Source organism: Geotrypetes seraphini, chromosome 1 (genome assembly GCF_902459505.1).
Source record: "Geotrypetes seraphini chromosome 1, aGeoSer1.1, whole genome shotgun sequence".
Lineage (NCBI taxonomy): Eukaryota > Metazoa > Chordata > Amphibia > Gymnophiona > Dermophiidae > Geotrypetes > Geotrypetes seraphini.
The window spans coordinates 358,158,507-358,180,152 of NC_047084.1; the positions used below are offsets into that span (position 1 = coordinate 358,158,507).

A 21,646-nucleotide genomic window follows, 5' to 3' on the forward strand; every position below is an offset into this window, starting at 1 on the left:
CTAGATTTGGAGCACTGTTCAGTGATTAAAATTTCTTACAAAAGAAGGGGAAAAGTGAAAGAAGATCCATGAACACATGATTGCAGTTTATGCTGAGTCTTCCCCATTATCCTACAAAGTAAAATTTTGGAGCAAGCAGTTTAAGTGGGGGTACAGAGTCCATTGAAGAAGACCCTCACACTGGGTGGCCTATGGAAGCAACTTCCACAGAAATGTGCAAGAAAGACAAGGATTTAATTTTGTCAGACAGATTAAGGTTTCCTGAACAGCTGAAGAAATGGGTATCTCGACAGGTACAGTTTGGAAAATAATTCATTAAAAGTTGGGCATGTCCAAGGTTAGTGCAAGATGGGTTCCAAGAATGCTGACGCCATGACAGAAGGTTACGAGGCTCCAGTACTGTCAGGAGAATTTTGAGATGCTCCATAAAGACCAAGTTAATTTTTTTCATCGTTTGGTGACTTAGGGCTCCTTTTATTAAGGTGCGCTATGGTGGTTAGCGTGTCAGACATTTCATCACGCGCTAACCCCTGCGGCACACCAAAAAACTAATGCATCATCAATGGAGGCGTTAGCGACTAGTGCGGCAGGTGGTTGAATGCGCGGTATTCCACGCGTTAACCACCTACAGCAGCTTGATAAAAGGAGCCCTTAGTTTCTGTATAACTCCCCCTTCTTCTGTGTCCCCCATCTTATCTTCTCCATACCCCCTCCCCTACTACTTTCCCCCTTCCTCCTTAATCTGTCATCTTGAGCCTGTATAGGTATGTGTGACGCACAAATGGAAGATTAGATTAGATTAGATGACACTTGGGTCTATCATAGAGATCCCGAGTACAAAATGGAGTCAATGCAATTAAGCACATTAGCACACTAGAATAGCATTACTGGGTCAGACCAATTGTCCATCAAGCCCAGTAGCCCATCCTCACGGTGGCCAATCCAGATCACTAGTACCTGGCAAAAACCCAAAGAGTAGCAACAATCCATGCTACCGACTGTAAAACAGACTATGGATTTTTACTCCAGGAAATTGTCCAAACCTTTGACACGCTGCTCCTGATTGGTGAGGCCCAACTTTAGTGCAGAAAGAGGCAGTCGAAACATACCACGAGTGATCTCCTTCACTCACCGGCGCTCCGGCTGCCCTCTCCTGTCTCCCCCACTAAAAAATGTATTTGTGGTTTTACAACATTTGCAGGGGTTCCTGGAACGGAACCCCCGCGAATATCAGAGGAGTACTGTATAATGTTTTCTGTTGAGTTAGCTAAGTGGTCAGTAAAACCATCCTGGTGACACACCTATTCAAAGGTTCTGGGGAGAACACAGAAGCCAAAAGCAGTGCTTGACCATGATAAACCAAAATTAATTCAGAGGAATAAAAGAGAGCTATATGCAATTATGCAGAGCTACAATATGGTGAAAAAAATCATTTTCTAAAGTGACCACATTTCTACTCCAATAACCCTTTATTTTTCATCATCTCTGTTATCTTGTTTCCTCTTTATCTGGGGTATTTAGGTGTTCACGGATGATTTTTTATCTTGTTGAATGTATGTATTACAATAATTACATTACTTTACATTAGGGATTTCTATTCCGCCATTACCTTGCAGTTCAAGGCGGATTACAAAAGAATTATCCAAGATGTATTACAACAAGAACTTACAAAAAAAAAAAAATTGGTCATTTTCAAAAAGAGTAAGAAATGGGTAAGGTTATTTGTTTGGGGTAGTTGGCTTTAGTGAGAGGTGGAGTTTGAGACTTGCGGTATTATTTCTTTTTTCAGAGTTTTCTTGAAGAGTATGGTCTTTATTTTCTAAAAGTCTTGCAGTCGAGGGATGCCGTCAGTAGATTGGCGATTTGGTTGTCTAGTTTGGCTGCTTGAGTGGCCAGGAGGCCATCATATAGTTTTTTCCATTTGACCTCCTTAATTGGGGGGTATGAGAATGGGGTGTGAGTTTTCCTATGTCTGGTTACGGTGTTGTGGATGAGGCGGTTATTCAGGTAGTTTGGACTGTCTCTGTATAAAGTCTTAAATAGTAGGCAGTAGAATTTAAATTGTATTCTTGCTGGGATCGAAAGCCATTGCGATTGGAGATATGCTTCTGTAATGTGATCATGTTTCTTTAATGAGTAGATGAGTTTTAGTGCTGTGTTTTGGATAGTTTGTAGTTGTTTTGTTATGGTTGTAGGGCATGGGAGGTAGAGGATATTACAGTAGTCAAGTAGGCCTAGTATTAAGGACTGAACTATGAGCTGGAATTGAGTTTTCTCGAAGAATTTCCGAACTTGTCTTAAGTTTCTCATGACTAAGAATGACTTTTGTATTGTTTTATTGATTTGCGGTTGCATGGTGCAGCATCTGTCGATAGTTATTCCTAGCAGTTTTAGGGTGGTTTGTATGGGGTAGTTGATTGCGTTGATTTCAATGTTGGTTATGGTTGGTATTTTGTTGTTTTCTAGGAGGATGAATTTCATTTTATCTGGGTTCAATTTCAGTTTGTGATCTTTCATCCAGGTTGCTAATTGATTTTAGTGTTTGGTATATTGTGTTCATCATGGAGAGTTCAGGTTGATCGAAGGGTATGAGAATGGTAATGTCATCGGCATAGCTGTAGGAGATTATGCCTTGTTTGTCCAGGTGAGAGCTGAGGGAGGCTGTATAGAGATTGAAGAGAGTCGGGGATAGAGGGGATCCTTGGGGAACTCCACAGAGGTTTGATCAAGGTTCAGATTTTTGTTTGTCTGATTTTACTCTATAGGTTCTTGATTTAAGGAATCCTTCAAACCATGTGCATACTTTATCTGCAATACCTATTGTATCCAGGATTTGTAGTAGAATGTTATGGTCCACCAAGTCGAATGCAGCGGTAAGGTCTAGTTGTATGAGCATCATTTTTTTTCCTGTGCTGAGATGTTGTCTGGCTGTGTCCAAGAGAGATCCTAGTAGTGTTTCCGTGCTGAAGTTGTTTCTGAAGCCGGATTGTGTGGGATGGAGTATGTTATGGTTTTCTAGGTAATTGGAGAGGAATTTGGCAACTAGTTCTTCTATTATTTTGACGTAGAGTGTTGAAATATTGTAATATTTTTCATTATGATTCGATTATTTCCAATGTTTTCCCTTTTCCAATCTCAAGTTTATGCTTGATGTTATATTGGAAATCATAATAAAGTACCATATATACTCGAATATAAACCGAAGTATCCTTTTCTTGCCCTCCAAAAAGGGGGAAAAAAGGTTGACTCAAATATAATCCAGAGGTTAGAAATTTGGCTTATCATGGTGAGCTAATCTATAAAAACTGCTCACCTACCCTCCCCATCAGCTATCTGCTACAAACATCTGTGATGCATATATCCCAAAGCTCTCACCAAGATATATATCAAGCTCAATATATATCTCAAACTCCTAACCTCTAATGCATAATCCCTAGCTCCTCAGAAGTACCACCTGGGCTCAAAAGCTTTCACAGCCCTAGGCTTTATGTACTACCTCCTCACTGGAGCCGTTATCAATTTTTACTCACAAACTTTATTTTTAAATTTTTATTTAACAACCCTTCTAGCATATTTCAAGGGTTCTTAGCTTTTAATTGTGGTCTTCTTTTGAGGGAAATAGGAGCTAACATATTCACAACAAGGCCCTTACATAGGAAAACGCAACTACAAGCAACCACAAACTTAAATAAATGTAGACAAAATTCAAACTTAAACCTCAAGAAGCCATATGCAGTTTAACACCAGAGAAAGAGAAACAGCACTCTACACTTTGGAAAAGAAAAAGAAAGTAGTGTAAATTTACAGAAAAACTGCACTTTTTATTCATGAAATTAAAGCTAAAAATATTTTCCACCTTTGTTTTCTGGCTATTTTATTCATGTTTATCTCAATTTTCAGTTTCTGCTTTCTTCTGTCTTTTCTTAATTTTCTTTTAGGATCCTCAGTCTATCTGCCTTTTCTCTCCTTCACTTCCTCTCCTACATCCATCTCTGACTTTAACCTTTTCCTTTCAGTTTTCCTCCATTTATTTTTCTGCATCTCTATCTGCTCCTATTCCCCCCTCAAAATCAGGAAGTAACCAGAGGGGGGCAGGATCCAAACCAGCAGAGTCTATAGTGACTTGGCAAGAGGGAAGTCCTCCGCGGCATCTGGCTTCTTCATTGCCAGCCGGTTTAGCGAGATCAAGATCAAAGGTAAGGCTCATCGCAATCCAGATGTGCCGTTGTCTCTTCATTCTCCCCTCCTCCTGGCAGCCAGCAGCCAGCAAACAGCATGAGGACTGCCGCCGCCAGGAGGAATCAACTGTCTGCCTCACATTTCAGGCCTGTCCCAGGCCCGCAACTCCATTCCCCACAGCCAGACCTCTGGTAGGTTTAAATTTTGATATTTTTTTTTAGTTAGAGAAGTAGTCAAGTGTAGACTCAAATATAAACTGAGTCCCCCTCCCTTTTTGGGCCATTTTTTGGGCCCCAAAATCGTGGTTTATATTCGAGTATATGGGGTAGTTTATTTTAAGGATGAGTAAAACAATTCTATTATCAGGTAGCCTAAGTTAGAAATCCAAGTTGGCACTCAATTTAAGGCTGTTTTATAAAGTTTCCAAGTTTATTCATGTCTTACTATCTTGCACCAAGTGTAAAAAATTTCTAGGTGATTTACAATCTAAAATCATATCAAAAGTTAGAAAAAAAAATTTCATAACAGCATACAAATGAGATTAAACGCAGAACTACAATTTTTATAGGAAAGTAGGGCGGAAAATACATAAGGTTAAAATTTCCTATGACTTGCAGAGCATTCTCAGAAACCTAATTGCATTATTCATTTTGATTACTGTAATATGCTTTACCTGGGGCTAACTAAGATTAAATTTAAGGCATTACAGCAACTGATGAATTCTACTGCGAGGCTGATTTTGGGAATCTCATGCAGAGAACATATTACCCTTGTGCTGAAACAGCTGCACTGGCTTCCAGTGGCACAAAGGGTTTGGTATAAAATGTTATCAGTGATACATCAGAGTCTGTACGGACTTGTTTCATTGAACTTTCAATCTCTGCAGGAGGTGTACCAGTTGAGGAGGAATCTGAGGTCCAAGGGTACTATGAGACTGACATCCATGAAGGAGAAAATTGTTCGGTATGCCAAATCCAGAACGACAATGTTGTCCGTGGCGGGGGTAAAATTATGGAATTCCTTCTCTGGCATTCTGAGGACCTGTTCTAACCGTTTACAGTTTGGAAGGATGTTGAAGACACAACTGTAGGTGGAGGCTTTCCTCTGAAACTTTGATAGTAAACATATTTGATAAGAAATCTGAATTGTGATTACTGTACCTTATTAAATGGGGATGGATAATATGTAAATTCGTTGAACTTTTGATGCAACTTAAGTGGGCTAAATTGCTATGTGGTTGCGATGTAACTGAATACATTTTGTAACTGTATTGTCCAGGAACTATTGTGAATGTTTTAATTGTTTACCACTTAGGGCTCCTTTTACTAAGGTGCGCTTGCGGTTTTAGCGCGCGCTTAGTGCGCGCTACAATACCGCACGCGCTAAACACTAACACCTCCATAAAGCTTGCGTTAGGATTTTTCGTTTAGCGCGCGCTAAAAACGCTAGCGCACCTTAGTAAAAGGAGCCCTTAGTTAAAGGTGGTCTAGAAATGTCAGAAATAAAATAAATAAATAAATAAGTGCGTGAAAAAAGGAATATTTTTAACTCAGCTTTAAACTTATAAATTGTACTCAATAATCGGAGAGCCAAAGGCATAGAGTTCCAAAGTTGTGGATCTTGTACTGGAAAAGGAGTAATTCTAATATGTTCATGAACAATTTTTCTATATGTTGGACCTATAAGACGTCTTTGATGTTCTGATCTAAGAGATCTTGAAGGTGTATATGGGATCAGAAAACGTGTGACATACAAAGGTTCACCAGTCATTAATACTTTGAAAGGCAATAGGTAAGGAATTGGAAGCCAAAGGGCTGCTTTCACAAATGGGGTAATATGATCAAATTTACTAAATATTAACCTAAATGGCTGTATTTTGAATATTCTGAAGTCTTTGAATGTCTTTTGGACATACCCCAGCAAAAAAGCACATAAGCACCTATGTGACAGCCATACAAAACAAATATAATCACAGCTAAATGCAACAAATCATTTAAACTACAGTAAGTGTAAACATATGCAGGTAAAATAGGTGCATACCTAAACCGAGCAATGTTGTGGAATTTGTTACCAATTGAAATTAAGCAGTTTTCTAATGTAGAAACATAGAAACATGAAACATAGAAACATGACTGCAGATAAAGGCCAAATGGCCCATCTAGTCTGCCCATCTGCAGAAACCGTTTTCTCTTTCTCTCTCTGAGAGATCCCATGTACCTATCCCAGGCCCTCTTGAATTCAGACACAGTCTCTGTCTCCACCACCTCTTCTGGAAGACTGTTCCATGCATCTACCACTCTTTCCATTAAAAAAAAGTATTTCCTCAGATTACTCCGGAGCCTATCACCTCTTAACTTCATCCTATACCCTCTCATTGCAGTTTCCTTTCAAATTAAAGAGACTCGATTCATGCGCATTTGCATTACGTAGGTATTTAAACATCTCTATCATATCTCCCCCCCCCCCCCCCCCCGCATTTCCTCCAAAGTATACAGATTGAGATCTTTAAGTCTGTCCACATACGCCTTATGATGAAGACCACATACCATTTTAGTAGCCTTCCTCTGATGCAATTTAGAAAAAGCATGAAAACTCTGCAAGGGAATATAAGTAAATCTTTTATTCATTGTACGCAGATGCTTTTCTTATTATTTTGGTTTTAAGCTTTTGTAAAAAGTGTAAATTTAAGAAAAACTACATGCATAATTTCATTATGTGCCAATTGTTTGTTTGCTATTATTTTATTATGTATGTTTTTATGTAATCCACGAAGAACTGTGGATGCAGCGGGATAGAAATTTTTTTAAATAAATAAACTGCTCTACCCAAACTACACCCCCTAACATGCCTGCAAAGAAGTTTGCATTATCCTGTCGCTGTGCACTTTTATACATGTAACCTTAAGGCTTTTCTTATTGGAGACTGTTTATATGTTTAAAAAAAAAAAAAAATTCCTGCTTAAAGTATCCCATGGGTGGTCAAATATCGCCACTTATAAAAGTTAAACATCTAGGTGACCTGCCCAAATATCGAATATAACATGAAACATTCAATCTAATTGCTTCAACTTACATGTGAATATTAGGCAGTATCACCTAAACAGAGAACATCGTTAAGGAGACATGATCTGAAATTGGTTTTTTGTTTTTTTTTATAGAATATGTTTATTAACGATTGCAACACAGAGGGTACAGAAATCCAACAGTACAAGGACACAAGGCCTGCAATGGATACAAAACTAGGCGGGAAACTGAAACTGGCCATGTACAGAAAAGAAATACCGGAACGCAATCTGCGAAATTTCTAGATTTGTAGATCAGAAAAACCCTCCAATCGCAATTCACACGCACATACCACACCCACAGCGTCCTGTGTTCTTTAAGTAGTTAAATATTGATTTGAAAGTCTTTTAGCACCCTCATCTGCAGTCTTAACCCAAAATATTCTCATGGGTTTTAAGCATAGCTTATGACAGTTTTTCTGCAATCACAGTACCTTGTTAAAGTCTTCATATCTCCCAATGCACAGTTTGCCAGTTACAATGGAAGAGGGAAATGTAGTCTCACTTATATGGAGGAGTGTAGTGGTAGAGACCAGAGAACTGCAGAGAGGTTTTAAACTCGGAAAAATATCCAGACACACTACCCATCGTTCTACCTTCTGCCACAGAAGTTACTTGCCCAAAACACATGGAAAGCAATATGAAAAATGTATGATTCTTGAACTTATGTTTTATTAGCATCAGCATATTACAGACCTAAGCGGTTTACATTATAATACAAATAATATATGAAAGGAATTCCAATAGAAATAGGAAAGCACTACACAGAAAGCACTAGATAGAGAAAAAATAAATAAATAAAATAATTGCGCTGAAACAAATTTTCTTCAATAGATGAGAGGTTTCTGATGACAAATTGGCCTTCCCAAATGATCCCTTAAAATAGAAGGTCTTCAGGCTAGTCTTGAATGACTGTGTGGTTACTTCTAATCTAATGTCCAGTGGTAGATGATTCCATAATTGGGGACCAATGAAATAAAAAAGCTTTATTTCTAGTAAATTCCCGTTTGGCACTCTTTGCTGATGGGAATACTAGTCTGCCATCTTGCATTGATCTTAATATTCTCCTGGGATAATAAGGTCTTATTAATGAGTGTAAATATTCAGGTTGTTGATGATTCAGATCCTGATGAACCAGAGATAACGTGTTAAGTCGTATCCTATAGTAAATAGGCAACAAATGAAATTTTATGAATAAAGGTGTGACCCTATCAAATTTTCTCTTAAATCCCAGCATTTTAATAGCGGTATTTTGAATAGTTTGTAATCTCCTAATATTACTTTTTGTTGTGCCCATGTAAATCATATTTCAATAATCCAATTTGGCGATCAATAACGCATGGATAAGAGTATGCAACTTGTGTTCCAAAACTAATACCCTAATAGATCGTAATTTTCTCATGGTATAAAAACTTGACTTAACTAAGTTTGAGACTTGGCAGTCGAAATTTAATTGGAAGTCAATCATGACTCCTAAATATGTAAAAATAGATACTCTAGGGATACTCTGTCCTAAAATGAACATGTCCTCCTTTGGTTGAGGAGAGTGACATGTAATCCAACAAGATGTACATTTTTCCATGTTTAACACTAAGCTATATCTATTAAGCCATATACTGACAAGCTTTAAGCCTTCTGTAATGGCTTTTAAATCAATGTGACTTGGCTCCAAGAACAAAAGTGCTATAATAAAAATTTTGAAATAATAAGAATATAAGATAAATCAAAATGTGGATAACAAGCACTCTCAAAATAGAGTGGTTTTCACGACCCTTAGAGAGATCTGTATACCAAGAAGGCAGTGCATGCAAATCTCTCTCATGCATATTTGCTATGGATAGCCTGAAAACTCGACTGGCTGGTGGTGCCCTGAGGACTGAGTTGAGAAGTACTAGGTCAGAGGACCAGTGAGAGCTAGTCATCTATTTTCACTGAGTGTTAGGGCACACTGTTTCTATATCCCCTGTTTTGAATGAGCATGTTCAATCATTGATCTAAAAAAAAAAAAAAAATCTAATTTGAACCCTTTAATATATAGCAGAAAACAACATGTTTAGCAGCTTTCATTTTTCTTTTATTCATAAAGCTTTTTAGTTTAATCAAAGAAACAAGATCAGATTCTCAAATCAATGCTGATATTTTACCTTCTATCCCAGAGATGGGCAACTCTGGTCCTCGAGGACCGGAATCCAGTCGGGTTTTCAGGATTTCCCCAATGACTATACATGAGATCTATTTGCATGCACTGCTTTCAATGCATAGTCATTGGGGAAATCCTGAAAACCCGAATGGATTCCAGCCCTCGAGGATCGGAGTTGCCCACTCCTGTTCTATCCTTTAGTTCTGCTGCACTTAAATTCATTGTTTCATGATCGCCATAATTTCACGGAAAAACAAAACAGGTTGTACAATATCATTCCCATCTACCCCCCTCCCCACTCCTTTTTACAAGCCGTGCTAGCGGCTACTGCTGCAGCAACTGCCTCAAAGCCCATAGAGACGTCCACGATCCTCAGTAGGATGCTTTAAAAAATGAGGGCAGACCCAAAAGAAAAGGAAGCCGCATGCTGGACAGGGGGAGCAAGTAAGGAGTGCTGCTGGACAAGGGGAGCAGGGAAGAGGGACAGGGGGAGCAGGGAAGAGGTGCTGCTGGACAGGGGAGCAGGGAAGAGGGGCAGGGGGAGCAGGTAAGGAGTGCTGCTGGACAGGGGGAGCAGGGAAGAGGTGCTGCTGGACAGGGGGAGCAGGGAAGGGGTGCTGCTGGACAAAGGGGAGGTAAAAGGAAGGAAGAAGGGCTACTGCTGGACAGGGGGAGCAGGCAAGGGGTGATGGTGGACAGCCGAGGAAAGAGAGAGACAGAAAGAAAGAAAGACAGACAGACAGAAAGAGGCCAAGGAGAGAGAGAGAAAGAGAGAAAGACAGACACACACATCTATTCTAGCACCCGTTAATGTAACGGGCTTAAAGACTAGTTATATCCATAAAATGTTTTACGCGTTTTTGCCTCCACAGCAAGTTTCTATTCAAATTCACTTTTAGCCTTCCCTATCAATGCTTTTACATCTAACTTGCCAATGCTTTTGCTACTTCCTTTTGAAAGTTATTCTTTTGGCTCTATATAATAGGCTTTCTCACCTCATCTTCTACCTATGTTGGCTGTTTGGCCTTCCTTCCACCTTTTTTAATACATGGGGTACAGCTGGCTTAGGCTTTCAAGATGATATATTTAACCATCATCAATGTCCAATTTAAAATCCTAATCACTGCAGTCGTTCCTTTCTTCTTTTTAGGATAGTTGTCCTTTAAACATTTGATTGCTGATGCAATAGATTTCCTTAGAGTCTTCACTCCATTTATTATTTCAAATTTAATCATGTTATGAGCGCAGTTGCCAAGTGGCCCCAATACCATTACTATTTGCACCGAGTCACGCCTTCTACTAAAACCTAGATCCACCTCTTGTTGATTCGTGAACCAGTTGCTCCATGAAGCAGTCATTTATTTCATCTAGAAATTTTAACTTCATAGCATTTCCTGACTTGACATTTATCCAGTCAATATTGGGAGAAATCAAATCACCATTCTCTATCCTCAGCAGTAGGGGATAAAAGTATTTTGTTTTTTTGTGTGTTGATTTATCTCTACCTGTGAATTTGATAAATCAAATCACCCATTATTGCAGAGTTGTCAAAATTTTTGTCTCCATTACTTCAACACCACTGGACCTGATTGTTCACACACATATACCATTTTTAAATGTACCACATTATGTATTAAATGATAAAGTGTTCCTCCACAGCAACACATTTAACAATAGACCCCAATCCATCTTTAAATAAGTAGTAAATTTCTAGAATAGGCTATGCTGTTTATTTAATGAAATTTACAAAGAACAAGGCAGGCCGGCTTAGCACTCAAGTTTACTGCTGACAGAAAGGTTCCTGTTCTAGTTCTGGTTTAACAACAATACACTCCGGATTTGCTGAAAAAATCCTAAAATAGTGAGAACAAAAAGGCAACCGAGTCACATCAAGGTTTGTGTGAGGGACGCTCAGGACGCCAAAATTGGCTCACAACTTACAAACCAAAATGGGGAAATATATATAATGGATGATATATAATTATATATGATACATTGTATTATGTTATAGGGTGCTCTCAGTGTGAACCCTCAGTGATAGGAGCGTAGCTCCAACACTTCACCTCTGGGTCAAGGCGGTAAGCCTCCACCCACACACCATCATCGAGCACCCCAGGTGTGCTGAAATCAAACAAATCAACCAATCAAAAGTGAGTAAATCAAACTCAACACCAACAACCTGAACGACCCCCACACAAACCCTGCCAGCCAGACCCCCCAAGAACGCACAACAAAATCAAAAAACCATACAAAAACTATCAAAAAAGTATCAAAAAAAACACAATACTTATCTGTAGCTATCTCACAGACTGAAAAACGCAAACAACCGCGCCAAGAGGAAAGGTTCAACCGCGCTGGTTTCGGGAGAAGCCCTTCTTCAGGAACCTGACCCTCGACGGAACACGAACAAAGAGGTCGGCTGGAGGGCGGGGTGCCCGAACAGAAGAGTACACCGCCTAAAACGAATCTACAGGTGACGTCAAGCACAAACCAACCAATCATACAACCCAACCAATCAACCAATCACACACAAGGGCGATAACCCACCCATCCATACTCGACATACAAACTGAACCAATTAAAAAGCCTCGGCCAAAGAACCCCCCACACACAAACACACACTGAAACCCAAAACCCGAATGAAATCCAAATGGCCCTATTAAACAATGGTATTCCATTCCACGCCTTCATTAAGGCCGTTGGGATAGACAGATTGTAATTGGAAAATCCAATATTGTTCCCTGAGATTTAAATGGGCCTGTCTATCCCCTCTGAAATCCCAAGGGACTTGCTCAAGCACGAACCAAGACAGATCAGTGAATTGATGACCAAATTCAGCACAGTGGGGTACAAGGGGGGCAGAATGAGATCCAGTACGAATCCGACTCCTATGTTCTTGTAGGCTGACCCTAATTCTTCTGTTGGTCCGCCCCACATAACACAACCCGCAGGGGCAGATGATGACGTAAACTACCCATTCAGAATCACAAGACGTTTGAGATCTGAGGTAGTAGGTACGTTGAGTCCGGGGATGTTGCCAGGTGGAAATAGACAAAGATAAAGGGCACATATCACAATGACTGCCCCCAATATGAGCCCGACTCCTTGTAGCCAATAAGTCCTTCAGATTTTTCGGACGGGCGTAAGCTATACAGGAAGCCTCCTTAAAAACAGAATGATGACCCAGTACATGCCAGTGCTTTCTCACAATGTTCGCTATCTGGTGGGCTTGGTTGGAAAACGATATAACACACACCTGCTGATCTAAAGGTGGCCTGGTCACAGGAACCCGTAATAACTCAGGGTTAGCATAGCGAGCTCTACAATACGCTCTTCTGATGACCCACTCAGATCAGGTGGACTTATTGGCTACAAGGAGTCGGGCTCATATTGGGGGCAGTCATAAACCATGCGGGCATTGTGATATGTGCCCTTTATCTTTGTCTATTTCCACCTGGCAACATCCCCGGACTCAACGAACCTACTACCTCAGATCTCAAACGTCTTGTGATTCTGAATGGGTAGTTTACGTCATCATCTGCCCCTGCGGGTTGTGTTATGTGGGGCGGACCAACAGAAGAATTAGGGTCAGACTACAAGAACATAGGAGTCGGATTCGTACTGGATCTCATTCTGCCCCCCTTGTACCGCACTGTGCTGAATTTGGTCATCAATTCACTGATCTGTCTTGGTTCGTGCTTGAGCAAGTCCCTTGGGATTTCAGAGGGGATAGACAGGCCCATTTGAATCTCAGGGAACAATATTGGATTTTCCAATTACAATCTGTCTATCCCAACGGCCTTAATGAAGGCGTGGAATGGAATACCATTGTTTAATAGGGCCATTTGGATTTCATTCAGGTTTTGGGTTTCAGTGTGTGTTTGTGTGTGGGGGGTTCTTTGGCCGAGGCTTTTTAATTGGTTCAGTTTGTATGTCGAGTATGGATGGGTGGGTTATCGCCCTTGTGTGTGATTGGTTGATTGGTTGGGTTGTATGATTGGTTGGTTTGTGCTTGACGTCACCTGTAGATTCGTTTTAGGCGGTGTGCTCTTCTGTTCGGGCACCCCACCCTCCAGCCGACCTCTTTGTTCGTGTTCCGTCGGGGGTCAGGTTCCTGAAGAAGGGCTTCTCCTGAAACCAGCGCGGTTGAACCTTTCCTCTTGGCGCGGTTGTTTGCGTTTTTCAGTCTGTGAGATAGCTACAGATAAGTATTGTGGTTTTTTTGATAGTTTTTGTATGGTTTTTTGATTTTGTTGTGCGTTCTTGGGGGGTCTGGCTGGCAGGGTTTGTGTGGGGGTCATTGAGGTTGTTGGTGTTGAGTTTGATTTACTCACTTTTGATTGGTTGATTTGTTTGATTTCAGCACACCTGAGGTGCTCGATGATGGTGTGTGGGTGGAGGCTTACCGCCTTGGCCCAGAGGTGAAATGTCGGAGCTACGCTCCTATCACTGAGGGTTCACACTGAGAGCACCGTATAACATAATACAATGTATCATATATAATTATATATCGTCCATTATATATATCTCCCCATTTTGGTTTGTAAGTTGTGAGCCAATTTTGGCGTCCTGAGCGTCCCTCACACAAACCTTGATGTGACTCGGTTGCCTTTTTGTTCTCACTAGTTCTGGTTTAGACAACCCTTTGAAAGCAGTATTCAAAATGCCTTAGAAATTTCAGACCAGCTTTAGGAAGATTAGAAGGAGCTCTCTCAGGAGCTATATCTTATTCTCAGGTTATTATATCTATGTACTTGCTTACATTTATATGGGAAAGGTAAGACGGAGAAAAAAGGGAAACACCCAAATTCACATTTAAAGGACATTCAATACTGTATGTTTTATTTCTATTAAGATCTTTTAGGTGAAAAGTGAGATGTCACCAATGACATTTCCAGTATGAACATCCTGTAGCATGGAAATAAATTACTCTAAAAACAACCACCACCACCAAGACCTAGGGCAGGGGTAGGCAATTCCAGTCCTTGAGAGCCAGAGCCAGGTCAGGTTTTCAGGATATGCATAATAAATATGCACGAGATAGATTTACATCTCAAGGAGGCAGTGCATGCAAATCCATCTCGTACATATTCATTGTGGATATCCTGAAAACCTGACCTGGCTCCGGCTCTCGAGGACTGGAATTGCCTACTCCTGACCTAGGGCAATGACAATACGCAGCCAAACACAAACATAAGCAGGTGGAGAAAAGCAAGCAACCAGTGTTCTTTCAAAAGAAAAATTGAGAAAGAACGAAAGATACATAATGAAGTTCTCTTAAAACAAGAGTACCTTTTCCGGGAAAGAGCTGGTGTGCCCCAAGGAGAGGGGAGAGAAGTCTCATTTGTCAGGCAGGGAGGGATCTGTTCTGCACGACTACAGACAAAACAGACATGGGTGGGACAGTCAGGTTAGAAAGAGAACAAGAAGTTCAGAGGTGTGTTAGTTTTTACAAGAACATGAGTACATGTGTAATAGAATACCATCTTCCAAAACCAGCCAAGAGCACAAGGACCATCACAAAAGTGCATACATTAGGAAAAACATTAGACATGCATAGTAAACACATGACATTTATAGGGTTGTTTTTTTTTTGGGGGGGGGTTAAGAAGATGAATATGTTTGCTGCAATACTCTTAAGAATCTGTGTCAACCCAACTCTTCCATCTGTTTCCACAAGTAAATATGCCTTGCAAGGTGAAAACAGTGACCCAAGGAAACATAAAACTCAAGCACGAAGGCAAAACATTAGGGGAATTTAGAATCACAATTATTAAACTATAGCTTATATACCACATCTTCTCTATAGAGATAGAGCTAAAAAGTACAGCTCAATATAAACTCCCCAGTCCCATGAGTGGAATTAAAGGGAAGCTTTAGCATTATAAAGGGGAAGAGAAGGCAGTAGAAAGATGAGGTTTCTGTGAAAGCAGGGTAACCCTGATCTCTGGAAAATAGATATACAGTACTACAGTCTCAGAAACAACATTAGGCATTAAGCAGACATCATGGTTATTACCACAAAGGCTACAAGGTATTTGAACATAATAATATACATAGTTAGTTGTTTTTTTTTAATGTTGGCTTGGCTGTCCTTCCACTCCCCATGAGCTTCTAACATATTTGGATTCAGTCCCATCCTTGCTCACTACTATTTGATCAGGGACTGCCAAAGCTTTCCATGGCAAGGTAAAGAGAATAATCTGACAATCTGAATAGGAAACATAATAGTTGAAGAAGAGCCATATGTTAGACATGTTAGCCATCCAGATATACACACCTAAATTACATTCAAATATCTACCCAGTACTACAGATAAATATTCTTTAAAAAATGGAGAAAAGACCTCTGTGTCTAGTAGGGGTGCCAAACAATTGCTATCCATACAGACAAACCACTCTCAAAATATCAACTTTGAGACAAGCAGACACATCACTGGTCAAAAACTCCAAGATAGGAGGAAAAACCTCAAACACTAGCATAGTCTCATAGTTGATATTTTGAGCGTGGTTTGTCTATATGGGTAGCAATTGTTTGGCACCCCTACTAGACACAGAGGTCTTTTCTCCATTGTTTTAAAGAATATTTATCTGTAGTACTGAGTAGATATTTGGATGAAATTTAGGTGTGTATATTTTTTGGACATCCTTTCTTGTTTGAGAGTGTCTTTTTGTAAAAAGCCATCCAGATATGCCAGTTAAATGGTCATGGGATAAGACCAACTATCATCACTTTAGGCCTTTGTGATATCAGCTGTATTGTAAGCTATACACTCCCAAAATACTCTTACAGCATTTTCCATATTTCTTATTTTTCTTTGTTACTGAAATAGCAATGTCAAGTGCATACCTGTCGAAGGAGTCTGTGGACATTTTATAGAGGTAAATGAATAGTTTACTGCAGTGTTTTAAAGTGTGAGACACTGAGTCCACAGATATTAGATCTTCTTCCAGCAATCTTTGAAAAGGCTGTAAATTTGAGGGGAAGACATTCAGGGGGCAGAGTTTTCTTGAGTCCGAGAAACAGCCTAGCAATCGCACCGCATCTGCCAGCTTCTCATATTGGATCTCCATTCGGAAGAAGTACGAGTTAGCTGGCTCATAGCGCATGGCTGCAGTCAATGTGCAGAACACCGTGTGGAGCAAGTCAAACACTTGACTCTGGTTCACTTTCTCCCAGCCATTCTTAGGTGGACTGCTTAGGGATCTCTCCATGGCAACCAGAAGAGACGTGACATACACAAATCCTCCCACTTTTCTGAAAACCGTTCTGGTACGATGACTTTCTCTTAGCACAACCAGCAGGGCCTGCAGATATCCCATTGGAAAAATAAAATCACAAAAGGACACATGATAATATAGGCATTTTTCATGAAATTCTCAAGTACAATTAACATTTGCTATTCCACACAAATGGTTTAAACTTGAAAAAAGTTTTCGCACTCAATGCAGCTTTTTGTTCAGCTGGAGAAGCTATCAGCTCTGGATAGAAGAGGGCTGTGACACAGCTCACTTTGAACAGAGACTGACCGATCCCTCCCCTCCCTTCCTCCCACAGCATGTAAAAGTTATAAAATAGCAAGAAAGAAACACAAATGTCATCTTCTCTGGGGAAAATGTCACTAAAGTAGCAGAGTCAAAATGTTGAGAATGGCCGGTTTTTATTGTCATGGGTCCATAAGCAATCTGAGAAAGTTACATGTTTGAACTTCTGTAATTTTTTTGTCACATAAAAGAATGAGGTTAGGACTGTTATACTAGAAATTGTTTGCTATAACAAAATTCATTAATTAGTCACCTTTTCCCAGAGATGGTCACAAATGTTCTAAAATAATTCACACAAAATAAACTTTAAAAATAAAAAAACATCCTAAAACATTTGTCAAATAGTACAGACTCTGAAAATAGAAAACATGTTAGTTAATTTTTATTTTTTTTTATGAATCCTTGTAAGTTTAATGTAGTTTAATTTTAATATTCTATGTTAGTCTATTAATTATTGTGTACAACTATAGTTTAAAATCGCATAAAGAATTTTTAAAAAAATGTTAGTTTGTACTCATGGAACAGATCCATACCCTCTCCAAATATGTGTTTAAAAAAAATAACTCCTGATTAAAAAAATAATCAACATAAAACAATCAACCCCTCCTGGCTCCGTGGAATGATACATACTTTTAATGAAACATTAAAATTCAGCCAGTATTACATTTCTCAGAGATTTATCCTTCACAGTTGAATTCTAATGTTTGATTGAAAGCATCCAATCTATGGCAACAGCTAGAAAGCAGCCTGGGATATCTGTGCAACAATAACCTGAAGATCTAAATCTCTTTCTCAACCTCTCTCGCTATATACAGTATCCATGGGGGTTAGGGGCAGAGCCAGCCCGCGAATATTAAAAAAACTGTGAATAATATTCGGGCCGGTTCTGCCCCTAACCCCCGCTTCCCCCTGGCTATTGTAAGCCCTGTAAGCCTCCCCCCCTTAGCCTTACCTGGTGGTCTAGCAGGTTTTCGGGGCAGGAGCGATCTTCCCACGCTCCTGCCCCGTGCAGATCGCTCACAGGAAATAGCTGCCTTCAGCTCTCGTAGTCTCTTGAGACTACGACGGGAGCTCAAGGCAGCCATTTCCTATGAGCGATCTGCACGGGGCAGGCGTGTGGGAAGATCGCTCCTGCCCCGAAAACCCGCTAGACCACCAGGTAAGGCTTAAGGGGGGCTTACAGGACTTAAAATAGCCCGAAAAATATAAATGTTTTTTTTTGTTTTAAAATCACGAATAACCAAATTCACGGATGCTGAAACCGTGGATTCGGAGGGGGAAGTGTATATGTATACCGTATTTTCGCGGATATAACGCGCACCCGTGTAAAACGCGCACACGGGTATAGCGCGCGGGGAACACAAATCTATGTAAAAAAAATTTAATATAGCGCGCACAAGCGTATACCGCGCATGCTAAAACCTCTCCCGCCTACTCCGAACCGACATCCTCCCCCCCGCTAGCTTACCCGCGTTTACAACTTTTTTTTTTCAATCCGATCCGGCATCCCCCTACGAACCGGCATCCTCCCCCCCCCCGCTCACGTCACACACCCCTCCCCCGCGATCCTACATCCCCCCCCCCAGCACCGCAAAACATGTCTTACCCGATTGGGCACCGGCACCAGCACCAATGCACAGGATGTGCCAGTGCCAGTGCCCGAAGATCCTCCCTCGTTGGTTTGGGTTGGTTTGGGCTGGGCTGAGCTGGGCGGTGCGGTGCAGGAGAGATCCTCCTTCTTCCTGCGCCGGGCTGGACTAGGCTTTGAGCATTTGCGCATGCTCAAAGCCTTCTGGTCTCGCTCTCTCGAAATCTCGGAGAGAGCGAGACCAGAAGGCTTTGAGCATACGCAAATGCTCAAAGCCTAGTCCAGCCCGGCGCAGGAAGAAGGAGGATCTCTCCTGCACTGCACCGCCCAGCTCAGCCCAGCCCAAACCAACCCAAACCAACGAGGGAGGATCTTCGGGCACTGGCACTGGCACATCCTGTGCATTGGTGCTGGTGCCGGTGCCCAATCGGGTAAGGCATGTTTTGCGGTGCTGTGGGGGGATGTAGGATCGCGGGGGAGGGGTGAGCGGGGGGGGGGAGGATACCGGTTCGTAGGAGGGATGCCGATTGGATTGAAAAAAAAAAGTTGTATACCGCGCTCACGCATATAACGCGCGAGGGGTATGCGCGGTACGTAAAAACGCGTATAACGCGCGCGTTATATCCACGAAAATACGGTAAATCATATCTGATTGGCTGAGTAAAAACTTACAAAAAGTAGGGTGTGAGACTCTCATATTTATATCACAACATAGAGGAGTGTCAACTGCATACTCATGCAAAATATCAGCATCAGGTTTAGACTAAACATGTCTCTTAAAAAATGAAACACATTTATCAATTAAAAAAAAAAAAAAAAACCCTCAGAATTCTCAAGTACCAACTTTAGATTCCTGCAGATTTTAGGCTGTAGAACATGAAAAGCATCCAAGTAGTGAAAAGAAATTGCATATTCCCATTCTATTGGCCATACAGTACACAAAACTTTCAAAAATGACAGTTCCCTCTCCAAACTTTAAAAGCCTTTATCTCTGTTATTTGTAACCCCGCTTGAGTAACCTTTTTGCTCTGTCATATATTTCTCTATATTTTTTAGAAACACAGGGCTCCTTTTACTAAGCTGTGCTAGTGGTTTTAGCACGCTCTTAGCGCCCGTTACATTGCCACACACGCTAACGCCACCATTGAGCTGGCGTTAGTTTTTACGCGTAGCACGGGGGGGGGTTAATGTGCGCTAATCGGCAGCGCCCACTAAAAATGCTAGCGCACCTTAGTAAAAGGAGCCCACCGCGTTTCAGAAATCTTTTTTTAGAAAGGAGTCTGCCACAATTTATTTTTGTTTAGAACCACAATCACTAAGGGCTCCTTTTACAAAGCTGTGCTAGCGGTTTTAGCACGTGCTTAGTGCGTGCTAAAATGCCGCAAGCACTAGACGCTAATAGTTCTAGCCGCGTAGCGAGGGTTTAGCGCGCGCTAAATTGCCCCGGGCGCTAAAAACGCTATTGCAGCTTAGTAAAAGGAGCCTTAACTCTCCCTCTACATTGTGGCCAGCTTCAGCTATGTAACCCCTGGCTGCCTATGGTACCCTATGGCTGGTTATATGCACAGGATACAGGCTAAAAACACTAGCAAGTAAATAGAGGATAGATGGGACAAATAGAAATTCTACTAATCCCGAGGTATATGGATCGACGTAACCAGCTGCTTTAAAGAAATTCTCTGCCAGCTCCCACAAAACTATTAACCAGAGAGAGACAAGGTGCTTCTCCCTACTCCAAATGCTCCCTGCCCCTTCTCACTCCAAATGCAATTCTGTTTTCCTCAAAAGAAGAAGGTGACCCAAATATTTCCACAACAAACATGAAGTCTAAAAACCAAAACAAAAAGAGGCTACGGAAAGAGTTGTTCTTAATCTTGGTTTATTTATAAAAGTTTATTTATTTAAAAATTTATTACTCGCGCCATCCTCTAGTTCTGTGCAAGTTAGAGAATAGCATTCACCGTTAAAACGCAAAAAAAACAATCGGACATATTGTACATATTGCATTCAAAGTGCAGACAATAACTATCTTTATATATTTGTTGCATCCAAAATCCAATTACTAATAATCCACATAAGACTTGGAAGAGAAAGGATCCTACATGGTCCGTGTTTTGGTGAACACGCCTTTCCTCAGGGGTCCTAATAGAATTCAAATTGAAGGCACATATGTGGATGTGAAACAATAACCTTAAAATTTGTCTTTTCCAATTGTTTTAAAAATCTTTTACAACATCATCCAGCGATGAAGAGTAATCCAGGGGTATCCCTTTTAAATCAAATTCAAGGACCTCATTCCACACAGGGTTTAGTTCATTACCAATTTTCTTTGTTTTCTTTTTTTTCACCTAGTTCTGAATGAAAGACTTTTCCACTGGGTGAAAAAAAAAAGACAACAAAGAAAATTGACAATGAACTGAATCTTGTGTTGAATGAGGTCCTTGAATTTGATGTAAAAGGGATACCCCTGGATTACTCTTCATCGCTGGTGTTTGCAGCTCTGCCTACAACACAATGTGCGGGTCACAAAGCTGGCAAATGCACTCTTGAACAACTGTTGTTAATAATATCATCCTTCTTTGGCAATCAGGCAAATAAAAAGAGTCTTTTTAAAGACCTGAAGAAAAAATTTTTCACAAGACTGTGCACCATCAAGTATATCTCTCTCCTCAGTTCAAATAATCAGACTCTTGAGGCAGGCATTTTTGGTCCAAAACACGATTGTGTTAAGTCATAAGAACATAAAAATAGCCGCTGCTGGGGCAGACCAGTGGTCCATCGTACCCAGCAGGCCGCTCTCGCGGCAGCCCTTAGGTCAAACACCAGTGCCCTAACTGAATCTAGCCTTACCTGCGTAGTTCTGGTTCAGCAGGAACTTGTCTTGAATCCCTGAAGGGTGTTTTCCTCTATAACAGCCTCCAGAAGAGTGTTTCAGTTTTCTACCACTCTCTGGGTGAAGAAGAACTTCCTTACATTTGTACAGAATCTATCCCCTTTGAACTTTAGAGAGTGTTCTCTCGTTCTCCCTACCTTGGAGAGGGTGAACAACCAGTCTTTATCTACTAAGTCTGTTCCCTTCAGTATCTTGAATGTTTCGATCATGTCCCCTCTCAGTCTTCTCTTTTCAAGGGAGA

The 21,646-nt window shown here is 40.8% G+C and overlaps 1 protein-coding gene across 5 annotated transcripts in view; it reads right to left on the minus strand.

Moving 5' to 3' along the window:
• Positions 1-21,646, minus strand: part of WDFY3 (WD repeat and FYVE domain containing 3) — a 642,313-nt gene that overhangs the window by 315,824 nt on the left and 304,843 nt on the right. For 3 of the 5 annotated variants that reach the window (XM_033914648.1, XM_033914657.1, XM_033914638.1), the window contains exons 12-13: positions 16,230-16,687; positions 14,673-14,756 (exon numbers count right to left, since the gene is read on the minus strand). In XM_033914648.1, coding sequence (XP_033770539.1) covers positions 14,673-14,756; positions 16,230-16,687 — 542 coding nt within the window. The remainder of the gene's footprint in view (positions 1-14,672; positions 14,757-16,229; positions 16,688-21,646) is intronic. The other 2 variants (XM_033914678.1, XM_033914667.1) reach the window with 1 other exon arrangement.